This window comes from Corvus brachyrhynchos, unplaced genomic scaffold (assembly GCF_000691975.1).
Source record: "Corvus brachyrhynchos isolate BGI_N302 unplaced genomic scaffold, ASM69197v1 scaffold97, whole genome shotgun sequence".
Lineage (NCBI taxonomy): Eukaryota > Metazoa > Chordata > Aves > Passeriformes > Corvidae > Corvus > Corvus brachyrhynchos.
The window spans coordinates 1,516,825-1,530,012 of record NW_008239758.1 but is presented as its reverse complement, the minus strand read 5'-3'; the positions used below and the strand labels follow the sequence as shown (position 1 = coordinate 1,530,012).

The following is a 13,188-nucleotide window of genomic DNA, read 5'->3' as shown; positions in this document are numbered from 1 at the left end:
GGGCGGGGGGCGCTGCGGGCGGACCCGGGGGATGTGGGGGCATCCGGGGGTCGCCTGCCAGCCCTGGCCGGCGCTCCGTCCTCTGAATGGGCCGGGGAAACCCCCGGGGGTGTGTGTCCTCGGGTTTCGCTGGGTGCTCCTGTCTGTCTTTCCTTAATTTTTTTCTAAAATATATTTGTGTGTGTGTGCGTGTGTATGTCTCATCTGCAAAGCGCACACCGTCACTTGCACTGGGATTCTGACGAAGCCTGCCCGCTGTTGATGAGCGTCTGCCTTCCATTACTGAGGTTGATAAAACACAAATTTGTCAAACGCTCGTCTCAAACTGGGAAAGAAACAGAAAGAGATGATAAAGAGATACACTAAGTGAATTTCAAGGGCCCCGTAGTTTACAAGACAATCTGTTTCTCATTCACAGGCTATACTTGTTTATTGTCAATTTCTAATGGCAATTTCACTTCGTTATGTATGCTCGGTATGCTTTGATTTTAGTGAGTGATCAGCTTCTGCAGTGTTTTCCTGCTGCCGTCTGATCAGTATCTTATTCTTTGGGAATCAGTTTTCTCATTGCATTTTATATGAAAAAGATTATATCCCAGGCACAAACCAATTCCAAGCAAAATGATGCAGAGCATCCTTTTTGGTGTAAGATAAATGTCAGCAGACTCGTGAAACATTTAAAGCTTACAATGGATTCTCATAGACTTCTTATTTCAGTAATGAATGCTGGAGAGTCTGAAGAAATAAAAGGTGCCATGTTTGTCTTTATTTTCCTCATTCTGCTGCTATGCAGCCATACTGCTATTAAGGGGACCTTTGTTACTTTTGATATTTATATAAGAAGTCATTTACACATATTCAGATTCTAATGTGTTTCTTTTTACTATGACAATTTGAAAAGTCAGTCAAATGGTATTATGCAACACAACGTTATGCTAATTCTTTTCATGGTTTCGATAACATCAGTAATGAATGATAATGTATATTGTGGTTTATACAAGAATTTTCCAAGAGCAAAAGTGATGTCTTCCAAAACAATGCAGAATTGCTTGGTAGGATGTTAATTAGGGAACTACATATAACAGACCTCACTGTCTTCTCTGGCTGCTGCATCCAATTTTTTATAATACAGGAAGCAAGAAACTAAAGAGATAAGTATGTTTTAATAAGTATGTCTTCCAGACTTTCATAGCTGTAACTTTCTTCTTTGCTTTTTCTTCGTTCTCTGTCCTCGTAGTATTATTTCCTGCCATTTTAGACCTTGATCCTATAGTAAACTGTATGGTTAAGAACTGTTTAGGGTCTTATATCCAGATTCTTAGGGAATTAGTTACCTGTGTGGTTTAGTAGACTCATAGTCTACCATCGACTGCAGGTGGTTTATTAGTGCCTAACCTCAAATTCTGTCGGTCGACATCACCTGTATGGACGTAGCTTTGTGCCCCCAAACCACTGAGCTGTTTGGAGTCGTAACTTCAGCTCAGATCCTGAGGCAGGTTTTGCAGTTCAGGTGACAGTCTGACTCTGCAGACCAGAGTCAGCTCTGAAGCTCCAGCGCCTGTCAGGCACTGGCACACAGCACCAGCCAGGCAAGGGAAGAGCAGGAGAGCAAGGGAGATGTGCCCAGTGAGCTGTGAACCTATAGGTGTCTGTGTGAACCCACAGGGCTGTGGCACAGGAGCTGCTGTTTGTGTGCGCATGTGCCCACTCACGTTTTGGTTGATGTTTGGGCGTTAAAAATGCGTGAGAATAGTTCAAAATTGCTACAACTGATTCATCACAGGCACTTGAAAATACAGCTTCTTTGTGTGCAGAAATGAATCACTCGTGTTAAAAATACTCCACTTAACAGCAGAATAATGGCTTGGGTACATATATATATGTACCCACTAGTTAATAGTTTTGGAGATATTTCCCTTTTTTTGAGGAGGAGTAGGAGAAGAAACTTCCTTTTAAGATGAATGTGCTTTAGATACCTAAGTCCAGAAAAGGACTGAGAATTCTGAGAGAAGAAACACATTTTCTTCTAACGTGATTAGGGACATTGCAATTCTCAGGCCCTTCATTCTTCCTTTCTGTGGTTTGTCCTTGGCTTGTTTGCATGACTCCTTGCTGGGGATAAAGGTAAGCTTTTAATTTCCAAGTCGGTGTAGCTAGGGCTAGGATGATAACACAGTCTGCCTCAACTTTTTTAAAGCTTTGGTAGAAGTCATCTAGTTATTCTGAGAACAAGACAGGGAAAAGAATTTTTCCACTGTTTTTTTCTTTGCCTAATAAAAACAAGTATTAGGAACTGCATAAAACTATACAGATCCAAAGAAATAGAGTTGCTGTAGGTTGGCTACAAAGGATTTGTCAGTGTTTATTCTGAAATGTGCAGGGTTCTTTCCTCCTCTGCTCCCACATCTGCCTGCTGCAATCCTGACATCTAATCCAGCCTTTCCTAAGGAAGGGGTGAGGCGCAGAGATGTGTGGTAGCAAACTGCCTTGTGGGTGCTGTAGCTGTGTTGTGGCCAGACTGGCAGAGCGGGTGATACACAGGAAAAACTGTTTGGAAGGTGATTAGAAGCAAAATAGCTCCATAATGCTGTCTTGCACCAGACAGTCTCTTCAGCCCCCTTCGTCTGGGCTCTGAAAACAACTCTGCTTAAGCAAAGGGTTGAAGTACTGAATGACAGAAGTTCTGGGAATAATTCTGTGCACCTTTCAGCTTGCTGTTAATTCACGTTCTCATTTTAGCAGATATTGTTAACTGTGTTCCACAAGTGGGTTTACAGAAAGGTTCAGAGTTGAGCTTTAAGCAGTGCCTCACAGTACACACCCTGCCTTGACAGAAGAGGTGTCTGTACATCACAGTCTAACTGGCAGCTAATAAGCTTTTAAAGGTAGAAAACGCATTTTTCAAACCACAGCTGATTTAATTTAGCTTTTGTTCTGAAAGAGCTGGTTAAGCAGCTACAACAGAATGTAGCTGTTTCTAAGGTTAGTCTGGGTTAAAAAATAAATAGATAAAAATAGCTATGTCGTTTACCTAGAGGCTGGATTCTATAAATATAAAAATTTCAAGTGTCAGACAAACAGGAAATAATATTTACTTCTGCACTAATTGCACAAAACTATAAACATTCTTAATGAAAAATCAGAATGTCAGATTTTAGGGGTATCTAAGAACTTTATTGATGAAAGTGAGAAAAAATTTATTTTTTATTTTTGAAAAGGACAAGGTTCTTGACATGTTCCATGCCAATACTGACACTTGGCCTGGAGCTGCGTGTGGTGAATTTCAGAAGCTGTTGCAGATGAGTCTCCCACACCCATGGAAATTTTTTTACCTCATTGAAAACAGCAAAATCTTCTTTCACACAGATGTCCACGAGATACAGCAACTGAGAATAGGTTTTCTCTGCTCTGTAGGGTTCTCCTACTTTTTTACTACTCCATCCTTCTTAAAACACTTATTTGCAAATCCCTCTCCGTTATTTATTACTATTTACATGTATCTATATGTTCTGCACGTTTTTGTGTAAATTGGATTAGAGACGCTTAATAACTGAATCCTTACTGAGTTCTTTTATCTCTGTATGTTTAAGCATATTGTAAAGTATTTAATCATGAATTTTTCTCATGTCAATTTAGGAAAGCCTGTTCTACAGGCCACAGGCTAGTAGTAGGATAGGAGTTGTTTCTCAGTTATTTTGCTAGCTTGCATTAAGGGTATGTAATTCTAGCAGTACTTGGAAGGAGGAGGGGGAGGAAGTGTAAGTGTTGTGTCCATTGATGAGAGTTTGGAAATGGTTCAGAATTCAGGTGTCTTCATTGCTAAGCAGAAGGGGGAGGAATTTCTGCGTCTTATGTTTACTATTCATAGCCACAAACTTAAGGACGAGTGAGTGTTGTTTTACTAGAGGAGTCCTTTAAGCCCAGCACAGACTTGAATTCAGGTTTCGGTAGAGATTTTAATTTATGTTATTTTAGATGGTTACGAAATTATTTTTTTTTAACACCACTGTGGGCTGATTCTGTTTCTTCCACATCATTTACCATCTTGAAATGCCTCTGCATCCCTAATAGTACACACAGGAGCTTGAGGACTTGTGTTTTATTACACTTATGCAAAATTTGTAAAGAGTTGCAGGTTATAGGAAGGCAATAATTTTTTCGGTTTTTTTATACAGAGTAAAATATTTGTATAAAGAAAAACCAAGATGAGAATGTGAAGGAATAATTGTTTCCCTATCTCTTAGTTCCAGAAGCAAACCGGAAAACGAGCAGCTGAAAGAAACAGATGCATGTGCTTTCATATTACCTGAAAACTGAGCATATAGCACAAACTCTTACAGTAGGACACAATGTCCTACTTCTGTGTGCTGCTCCTGCATTCAATTAAAGCTTTGTCATTGTTCATTTCAGTGGTCCCAGATCTTGACAGATAGAGCAGATATTGGCAAACTACAGCTTATTAGTTCCTTATGGATCCTGCAAGTCATCCTTGCATTCTGGTGGTTTTGCAACTCCATTTAATTTTCTCCTTGAAGTTATCAGTGACATTAGAAATGGAGGTTGGCAGATACTCCATGTGGGTGGTTCTTAGTGCACTTGTTTTGTTCAGCCACTGCTCATAATTCTGCTTATTTAAGAGCTCTATGCTGCTCTCATCCATTACAGTACCTCAGTGCCTTATTTTCCATCTTTCCTGTCTGTATGGCTTACCAACTTTCCATTCCTTTTATCAGGCCATGCAGATTGTCAGCCTGCTGCCACCAATATTGTGGCCACTGTTTCTCTGGCAGGAGAGACCTGTGGTGGCATGAATGACCTCATGCAGATGTCAGCTGAATCCTTAAGAAGGAACTACTGATGTTAAATATTATGACACTTCCCTGTTCTTTGTCAGTGTGGGGTGTTTCTGCTGCTTTACCAGCTTAAGGACTGACAGGACAGAAGAAAAGAGGATTTAACAGAAAAGTGTTCTCTTCAAGTATAAACATGTTAATATAATGAAGCCATCAGAAAAGCTGCATGAAAGTAATCAAATTAAAAACTTGTATTTAGGCATATAATGTGAAATATGAAACTATCTTTCAGTACATAAAAGTATATGGACCTTTTTCAAAGGTGCGTTCTAATGAATTGACTTCATAAAATAATTTTAAGATCTAAGGTAAATATACTTTAATATACTTTCAAGAAGTAAGGCACATTCTCAGAATAAATGTCTACACTCAGAAAATGACCCCAGAACCAAGAGATAGCAGCACTTGCTCTAAGAACCTCGAGCTGAGGGCTGGTATCCTGCTGCTGGGAATGGGTTCTGCCTAAGCCCCTCAGCGAGGGATCCCCTCTGTTGGCACAGGACACTCAGGTCTGCTGAGTCACTTGTTGGTGCAGCAGTAAACAGGCAAAGAGTAGGATGGGTACAAGTGACAGTAATAACATTTCACAAAGGAAAGAGATCTCTGTATCTTGATGATTCTTTCAGGAAAAAGAGTTTGACTGTAAACCACACTTCTAATTCAGAACCACTTTTTAACTTAACTTTGTAAAAATACGCTAAATAGTATAATTGCCTGGAAATTTAATGCTTTGTTGCTGGACAGTGCAGGTAGGGGACAGGAGAGATGAAAAACTAAAATGTTTAAAGAGAAAGACGCTAAATTCTTTTGCTTCACAGAATAAACAGACATAGCCAAGTATAAAATATTTCCTGTTTCATGCATTTTGAGCTGTACACACATATACAAATGGGCATGTTTAAGAACAGTAAGCACAAGGAAACTGAAGCTGAGAAGTCTTTTCTTTTACAATTTCTGAGACACACATACATGTCTCTTGCCAATAAAATTGCAACTAGTGTATAACGTAGTCTGAAATTTGCAACTCAAGTTATCAGTACTGACAGTGAATAGGGGATTTGAAAGGTTTAAGTCCTCGTTTTAAGTGGATCAGCACTGTCGGGGTCCCACTGTAACGCAGCACCTCTTTTTACTTAGATAATTTAAGTCACGTCTTTTAGTAGGTTTGTATTAGTAGTTATGAGGAAGACTTTTGAAAAGAAGATGAGTCAATTCTTTTCTGTTTTAATTGCTCACCCTTTGAAGTTCAAGTAGGAGAATCAATTTCTTGTGAATATTAGGATTCTGAATAAATTATTGGAACAAGAGGGTGTGCTTTTGTTTTCCTGTCTATTTCTGGGCATTCACATCCTGGTCTCAGTCTTCTTCCTTCCTACTTGGGAGCCTTTACTGTTTTGTCCAGCATTCAACACAACTGGCGAAGTTTGTTTAGTAAAAAATCCTACTATAAAAATAGGAAAATAACAAAACAAAAAGAGTTTCTGTTCAATGCCAGAATTTATTTCAGAATCCCGTCTTTCATTCTCTTACATTCTGGAAATAATCCTATTCAATTTTAATAATAACTTATTCCCTTCCAGACTGGGGCTAATAATCACATAGCCTAGTCATCAAGGAGCTGGGATATTCTATTACACAGATAATCTCCCTCCAACAACCTTTTAGCAATCCTGCTTACATTGTGAATCACTCCAGTATCAGTTCCTCAGAGCTTCCCTGAACAGCAGTGTGGGTTTGATGTCTCAGACAGCACCGTGTCACTCTATTTTTGTGAGATGACCTTGGAAATCTTTCAGACGATCTGTCTAATCTGCAGTTTTCATTTCTGTGTGTGCAGTTGTATGGTGTGTTAATTTCTGGGGACTGATTTTCTGCTTTGCTGCTCGTATTGCTGTTCCTTTCTGTTTCATGCAGTGATGTACTTTCACTAAATGAAGCCCTTTTTTTTCAGCCTTTCTCACTTGTTGCTCCTTCCCAGGAGGATTAGACGTAGACATAGAAAGTCATGAGGCCTAAACTGTCCATTCTAGTTCCAGTGGTGATCTTGCACCGTTATCTTAGTGTGACCACCAAGGGGCACTGGTCATGTAAATCGATACAAATACTCTTAACTCTCATACACTTACAATACAAGTAGCCTTTACACTGATTGATCTCAAAGGAGAGAGCAAGGACTGACTCAGTATTTTGGAAATTCTTGTGAAAAATCCAGTGGACAAGTTAAAATGATAAGTAATTTTGTACCATGTGGAGGACTTGCACTCTCTGCTTAACTCAGCTGTTACAAAATTTCTGCCTACTGTATTGTAATCAAAGGAAAACTTACTTTAAGGAAAGAGACTTCCAGCTCTAACTGGTTACTGTAAAAGGCTTAGTGGTAGATTGATCCTAGGGAGAGATTTCCACACCTGAATGTGGGAGCTCAGTGGGACAGATAATCTGGAGTGATTAAACTGTTTAGAACAGGTGAAAGGTTGGCAGACAGGTGTATATTTATCCTGCCAGTAAAAAGTGCTGCAAGCTATCACTGTTCTGTAGCTATTTCGTAAACAAATTCTTTAGGATATAGTGTGTATTGCACAACAGTATATCCAAGAGAAATCTTTCGTTTACAGTCTTACAGTAATGTGCACTTCTTAAAACTCAGAAAAGCCCAGCAATTGCATTCTTATAGAAGAGAATAACAATCTTTTTAAAAATTAAGAATAATAAAGGCAGGCAGGGAGGCAGAACACACACTTATTTAAGAAACGTACATGGAAATTCATTAATAAATGCTCCTGGCTTGGCTGCCTTCCTCTAAGAGGCAACCAGAATTGGAGGGGAGAAAAAAAAAACCAACTAAAATCTAAAATAAACAAAAGAAAAAGTAAATACAGAGCTCAAGTTCTAGATTTAAGTGTGGGGGGTTGGTTGGGTTTTGTACTGTTTCTGTTTGCCGTGGTTTAAACCCCAGTGGAGTTATGGTCTCCTTCACTACTGTGTTTCTGCTTTTTGCTCATTGAATTAGTGAGGAACAAACCCGCTGCTTTGTAGCTTCTTGTTTAACTGGGGTAGTCACAGCTTCCCAAACATCGGCGGTGTAACAAGCGTTCAGTTCGTTTTTAAAATAAACATTTCAAATTTTTTCTTTTAAAAATTTTTTCAGGCATATGGCTCTGGTTGTGACATTGTTATTCTGGCAAATGACTTTGAATGTGTGCAAATTATTCCCGGTGCTAAACATGGAAACATCCAGGTCAGTTGTGTGGAGTGCTCCCAACGACAAGGCAGGGTAAGGATTTTAATAAATCTGTATAGAATTTTTAAATTTTCAATACTCTGAAATAATTAAATGGCAACATAGTACTTAATGGAATGAAAGAGTTAATTTCACAACAAAGATCATGGTTTACTCATCTGGAACTTTCTGAGTAACGCCTCTTGTGTTAGTCTTATGTTACTCTAAGAATCCTTTGGGGGAGGGAAGAGTGTAAAGGAAGCAGGAGACATCTTTGTAACAATGGTTTTTATTCCTTTCCGGGACCTGCAATAAGAGGTGTCACAAACTGTGGACAGATGCATTAGTTACAGCACAATATCAGAACTGGAATGTTCCAGCTTCAGAGATGGGCCCTACAAGATCTCCACAAACCCCTGGGTGGTTCTGCATTCAGGACTCTGAACTCACAGTCTGTTCTTTACTTTGGGATTGGCTGTGTTGTCGCAACCTTCTCTCCCCCTCCCCCTACGGAAGAAACGAGATTTCGTAATAAATGTCATGAAACTTGTGGATCATTTCTATATTGGGGAAACCAGATCCTGAATGAGAAGGACTTAAACAGTTTTTCTTTTAAAAATCTTTAAAGAAAAAGAGGAATTTTAAAGATAGTCAAAAGTACTTATAAGCATATGAGTATTAGGAACAGACCCAGATAAATACCTAATAAAGACTGTTTTGTGTTTAGAGGTTTCTGTGAAATAAGTGGCTGAAAGAAACTAAGGGATTCAATAGCATATGTACTTCAGACTTTCTATTTGCCATTTATCTCTTCTCAAAATGTATTTGAATGTTAAATATAAAATTGCATTTCTTTCTGCTTCTTGTAACTATTATTCAGTGATTTAGTGATACAAAATGGAATCTAGAGACACAGACACTAATAATTAATGCATTAGTTAGCTGTGAAGTACACAGAACATGAGCAGAAGCAGTGAAGGCATCAACTTTCCCTTATGCATTAAGAGTAGTTGCCCTAGAAGGATATACTACATCTGACTGACAGTGTTTGTGCCATTGAATGAGATGTCTGCCCTGCTTAAGAGTTAAAATCTGAAAGGTGGGCTTCTTCAGGAGTTTGTTTTTCTCAAATGACCTAAGAAAATATTCCCATAACACAGTTAATTACATTTGTATTGATTTCACTCTTCAAGAACACTGGCACATAGAAGAGGTATGGGAGATGCTTTAGCTGGTTTGGAATACTGAGGAGCACTTACTCCACTGACCTCCTAACCTTACATTTTGAGTCTTCAACTTTTTTTTTCTTTTCCCAGATTGCAGCATCATATGGAAACGCTGTTTGCATTTTTGAACCGCTTGGTATAAATTCTCATAAAAGAAATTGTGTAAGTATGTGTTTCATAACTGTAATTCCGTTTAGGCTCTTAGAAGAGACAGAAGTCTGTCTGCCAGTTATTTTTATTGTATTATGTCAGCACACAACAGACTGATGGATAAACCGTTTCCACCATTCATAATAAAACTGGATGGGTACACTCTTCCACTGCATGAATTGAAGTGTGGACTGCCCTTTTCCTAAGTTCCCAACATCTTGTTCTTGAATCTCATACTAGATTGACATGGTGACGAGTTGGTATTTGTCCTTTGAAGAGGTTGTCAGAGATGCAGTACAGAAACACGACACAGACTTTAGTGCACCCAGACTTGTTTTAACAACAGCACAGCCATGGCCGAGGACTCGAGCATTAAGGATGTTCTCAAGCAGGTTTCACAATCTTTGTGGCATCTATACTTCCATCCCTTATGTTCCTGTAAATCTATGATTACAGTAGTACAAAATAATCTACAGATATATTTGTATGTGGGACAGGGCCAGATCTGGTTTGCAGGGCACCCTGGGATGCATTTACATTTTACAAAACAATCTAAAAGCATATTAAAACTAGATTTAGCAATCTACCACTGAATACTTTTGCAACAGGCCTCATAGCAATTTCATATAGAAGGAAATAGCAATACCTTTATATTTGGTTGTTGATGTGAGAATTAATCCTTTACTGTTTTTATACTACAGCAACTGAAGTGTCAGTGGCTAAAAACTGGGCAATTCTTCCTCAGTTCTATGACTTACAACCTGGCCTGGGATCCTCAAGGTAATGCATCATTTGTGAAGTATTTGTTCAACATTTGTAGTTAGAATGACTTGAACACAAAATATTTTTATTGTAATAAAGTGTGAGCTTGAATATGGAAAATTTAAATTACCTCTTCTCAGGCAGTGCTGCATAAAATGTGAGGCTATGGTTAACATTTGTTAAGATGCTGTGCCACGTGTTTGAGTCTCTTATGTAAGATCTTAGTTTGGGAATCCCAGTGTTGTTAACTGACTTAATTATCACTGATAATCATTTAAATAGAACTTCAGCACAATTAAGGTCAGCAATGTACCTAGACATGGATCTTTATAAGATGACCCTGTCATATTCAAAATGGACTAAAGTTTAGCTTTCAACCTGTTCTGAATAATTCACAACAAAGTATGACAAGAGGCTTAACCTTTCAGCATGCCTTCATCGTCTTGGTTCCATAGCTCCGTTATCACTCCCTTCCAGGTAACAGGTTACTGACAGCAACAGACTTCCTGCAGCTGTGGGCCCCTCCGTCCGATGACATTCTAGAGGAAGATGAAGATGAGGATGCCAACAATCAGATCAAGGATGATAAAGTTCTCCCGGTTCTAAATGACTGGAAATGTGTCTGGCAGTGCAAGTGAGATAGTTTTTGTTTTAAGAGAAATTGCAATGCTACCTCACCTGTATTTTAAAATATGCTTTTAAATACCATAAAATTCAAACAATGTAAGTTATTCCAAATAAAAAATCCTCACTCCTGTTGGATCTAACCTAGGCTTGCTGTACTTAAACCAATTTTTAATTTTTTTTCATAGAAGTGTGAAAATACTATTTTGTTTCATTGTAGCAAATATTTTTATGCTTCTGCTATTCATAAAGTATGGTTAAAGCAACAACTATAAAATACTTAATCTAATTCTTACTTAATTTTATATTTAATTTAAATAATGAACGCTAACACTGAATCAACTGAATACCGGTGCAATAATATTTTAGAATAAATAGCCCTTACTTAACTTGCTCTTGTATTCTGTAGGACTGCAACATCAGTGCATTTGATGTCATGGTCTCCTGATGGTGAATATTTCGCGACAGCCGGGAAGGTAAGGACAGAAAAAATACTTGAGTTTTTGCAGTATTTTTCATTTGTTTAACAAAAGTGATATGTTTAGTCCTAGACCATACACTCTATTGTAGTCTTAGCAAAGGTAAATTACGATCTTGTGTAATGCTGTACTTTCGTGTAATTCCATGAATTTCAGCAACAAGAAACTGGATTTAGCGACGTACTCTTACTGGATACTTGAATGACAGTGATGCAGACTTGTATGTTTTTATGTGTATATATATATTTGATTTTTTTTTAGATGAAGTATACTTAGATGAATTTTCAGAAGAATATAAACAATTTTTTCTACTTCTGTTCAAAGTAATGAGACCATTATGATAGAACACATACACATTTAAACTGGTATAATATGCACATGTCTGGATAAGTTAGAGAAGGTTTTTATTTAGTGAATTCTGGCTTCAATTACCAGGTGTATTTCAGACTGCAATACTTTTTGTCTAATCACTATTCAAGCTAAATTTTCAATTAATAATTCTCTTTAATGTCACCCTCTCATTTGAACGATTCCCTTTGGTTTACAAATCCCAGTAAGTAAGTATTTTTTGCTTGCACTTACTGTGAGTTAAATGTGAGATGAATTTTAGTTCTGGGCCAAGTTGTCATGAACAATACCAGAACAGCAGTTTCCTTATTACTTGGGATTTTCTTTTAGTTACATTTTTAATTACAGCTACCTTACCCCCTGGTTTTTTGTTGCTTCACCTAGGATGACTGCCTCTTAAAGGTTTGGTATCCTATGACTGGTTGGAAGTCATCTCTTCTGCCCCAGGAGAATGAAGAAAAGAAGAAGTGCTCAGAGGATGTGCAGTTTTCCTTTGTTTATTTGGCGCATCCCCGAGCAGTGACAGGATTTTCCTGGCGGAACATCAGCAAGTACATGCCCAGGTTCGAAAGCTGCCTTTATAAAAAAGCAAGCAAGCCTTTGATCAAGTGGGTTTTTTTAACACTCTGCTTAATGTTTTGCCATCAAGAACGTGAGATTTCTCTTCTTATACTTTCAAGAAACGAAGGGTACCAACATCTTCCCATAAACTTCTCTATCACCGAATTTAATAACGATGGTCAGGTTAACCTTCAGTTAGGGGAGAAGCAGAAATTTAGATAAAACAATAACTACTAAATACTTGTACACTCCCCTAATTTCTGCTGTGTCTATACTGAGCTAGCCAGGCAGTAATTTTGCTGTGTCTGCCATCAGGGGGTTGGTCTGTAACGTGTTACTCACGTCATGCCTCGATGGCATCTGCCGGCTGTGGGCAGAGACGCTGTTACCCGAAGATACTCTCCTGGGGGAGCAGATCTGTGAAACCACCACTTCCAGCATCGGCAGCACCATCTCACAGTCTGGAAAGCAAAAGGACACAATACAGCATGCCCTAGAGGTACAAGTAAATACTTAATTTGTCCAATTTTTTGTTTCACAATTCTTAAAACTTTAAGGATATAAAGCTCTAAGAATATATATTATGTAGGCCCTATATGCATCACAGAATAGTCTGAATTATTTCATAATTTTGAAGTCTGTTACTAAACACTGAAAAAGAGACTGTGACTCTGCATCCAAGCACCATGTTTTTAAAACTCAATTTACTTTTTCTATAGTTAACTGACAGTGATGGGAAGAGAAAATATTTAATGTGGAATAGTAATGATGGTTTCATTCTGATTGGGTCTGAAAGTCTACAACTATAAAGACAATGAAAGGAGTAAATAAATGCTTTTAATTTTTAGTTACTTCGTTTGATAATTTTGTTTCAGTGCCAGTCCTATAGTCTTAGGAAGTCTGTTAACTTTACAGTAAGAGAAAACCAATCTGTAGAAGTGGCTGCTCCTGGTCGACCTCAACAG

The 13,188-nt window shown here is 38.2% G+C and overlaps 1 protein-coding gene across 4 annotated transcripts in view; it reads left to right on the top strand.

Moving 5' to 3' along the window:
- Nucleotides 1-7,980: 7,980 nt before the first annotated feature.
- Nucleotides 7,981-13,188, top strand: part of DMXL2 (Dmx like 2) — a 39,353-nt gene continuing 34,145 nt past the window's right edge. For all 4 annotated transcript variants that reach the window (XM_008640021.2, XM_017742623.1, XM_017742624.1 and 1 more), the window contains exons 1-7: nucleotides 7,981-8,127; nucleotides 9,390-9,461; nucleotides 10,151-10,229; nucleotides 10,689-10,845; nucleotides 11,245-11,311; nucleotides 12,047-12,225; nucleotides 12,539-12,722. In XM_008640021.2, the coding sequence (XP_008638243.1) occupies nucleotides 10,199-10,229; nucleotides 10,689-10,845; nucleotides 11,245-11,311; nucleotides 12,047-12,225; nucleotides 12,539-12,722 (618 nt within the window). In that variant the 5' untranslated portion in view covers nucleotides 7,981-8,127; nucleotides 9,390-9,461; nucleotides 10,151-10,198. The remainder of the gene's footprint in view (nucleotides 8,128-9,389; nucleotides 9,462-10,150; nucleotides 10,230-10,688; nucleotides 10,846-11,244; nucleotides 11,312-12,046; nucleotides 12,226-12,538; nucleotides 12,723-13,188) is intronic.